A 660-nucleotide genomic window follows, 5' to 3' on the forward strand; every position below is an offset into this window, starting at 1 on the left:
TGTCATCTTTAGCAAATCATGTGTAGCTACTGGGTCATCCAATTCGTATTTCTTGCGCTCCATTGGTTTCTTCTTAGAGGCGCGTAAATTCCTTAGTCGAGTGGCCTCTAAAATCTACAGTCACATATTTCACCATAGCTCCGTCAGCTGGATATACTTCCGACATTGACAATATAGCATTAGCAAAACTTACCTCGAGTTGGTGCTGTCGTTTCTCTTGCTCATACTGAGTTTGCTGCTTTGCTTTAGCATTCCAAATCCGGCGACTATGTTTCTGTAGTTGCATATACTCACGCGCTATTGCTCGTCGCTCTTCCCTAGCACGCATGGCAGCTTCATTCTGTGCGGTCTGTGCTGTAGCTCCCTGTTTCTTCTTCTTCGACGAACGCGGTGTTGTGGATGGAGGCTTTCTTTTGACAGCATGATGTTTGTCAGGTGAACTAGTACCCCCATCGTCAACAGTGGTGATATTCACGCCATTTGCCTGATTTCCCTGCTGTGTACCAGTAACACTTGACCTTGGTGCCGATCCCATTAAGATGGACGTACTTACACCCCCTTGAGGCTTTGGCTTTCTTGTTAGCTATTTTGTTTTCTTCAGAGCGAGCGTTGAAAGTCGCATTTGCCGCCTCTTGTAGTGCCGCAACCTCGGCGACTAAT

The 660-nt window shown here is 46.7% G+C and overlaps 1 protein-coding gene across 1 annotated transcript; it reads right to left on the bottom strand.

Annotated features, from left to right (window-relative positions):
* Positions 1 to 30: 30 nt before the first annotated feature.
* Positions 31 to 535, bottom strand: PPTG_11952 (hypothetical protein; the record flags this gene model as incomplete). The annotated part of the gene is made up of 2 exons (XM_008908123.1): positions 31 to 114; positions 194 to 535. Coding segments are annotated over 2 exons (426 nt in total), but the record flags the coding sequence as incomplete, so codon positions are not given.
* Between the last annotated feature and the right edge of the window lie 125 nt (positions 536 to 660).

This window comes from Phytophthora parasitica (genome assembly GCF_000247585.1).
Source record: "Phytophthora parasitica INRA-310 unplaced genomic scaffold supercont2.29, whole genome shotgun sequence".
NCBI lineage: Eukaryota > Oomycota > Peronosporomycetes > Peronosporales > Peronosporaceae > Phytophthora > Phytophthora nicotianae.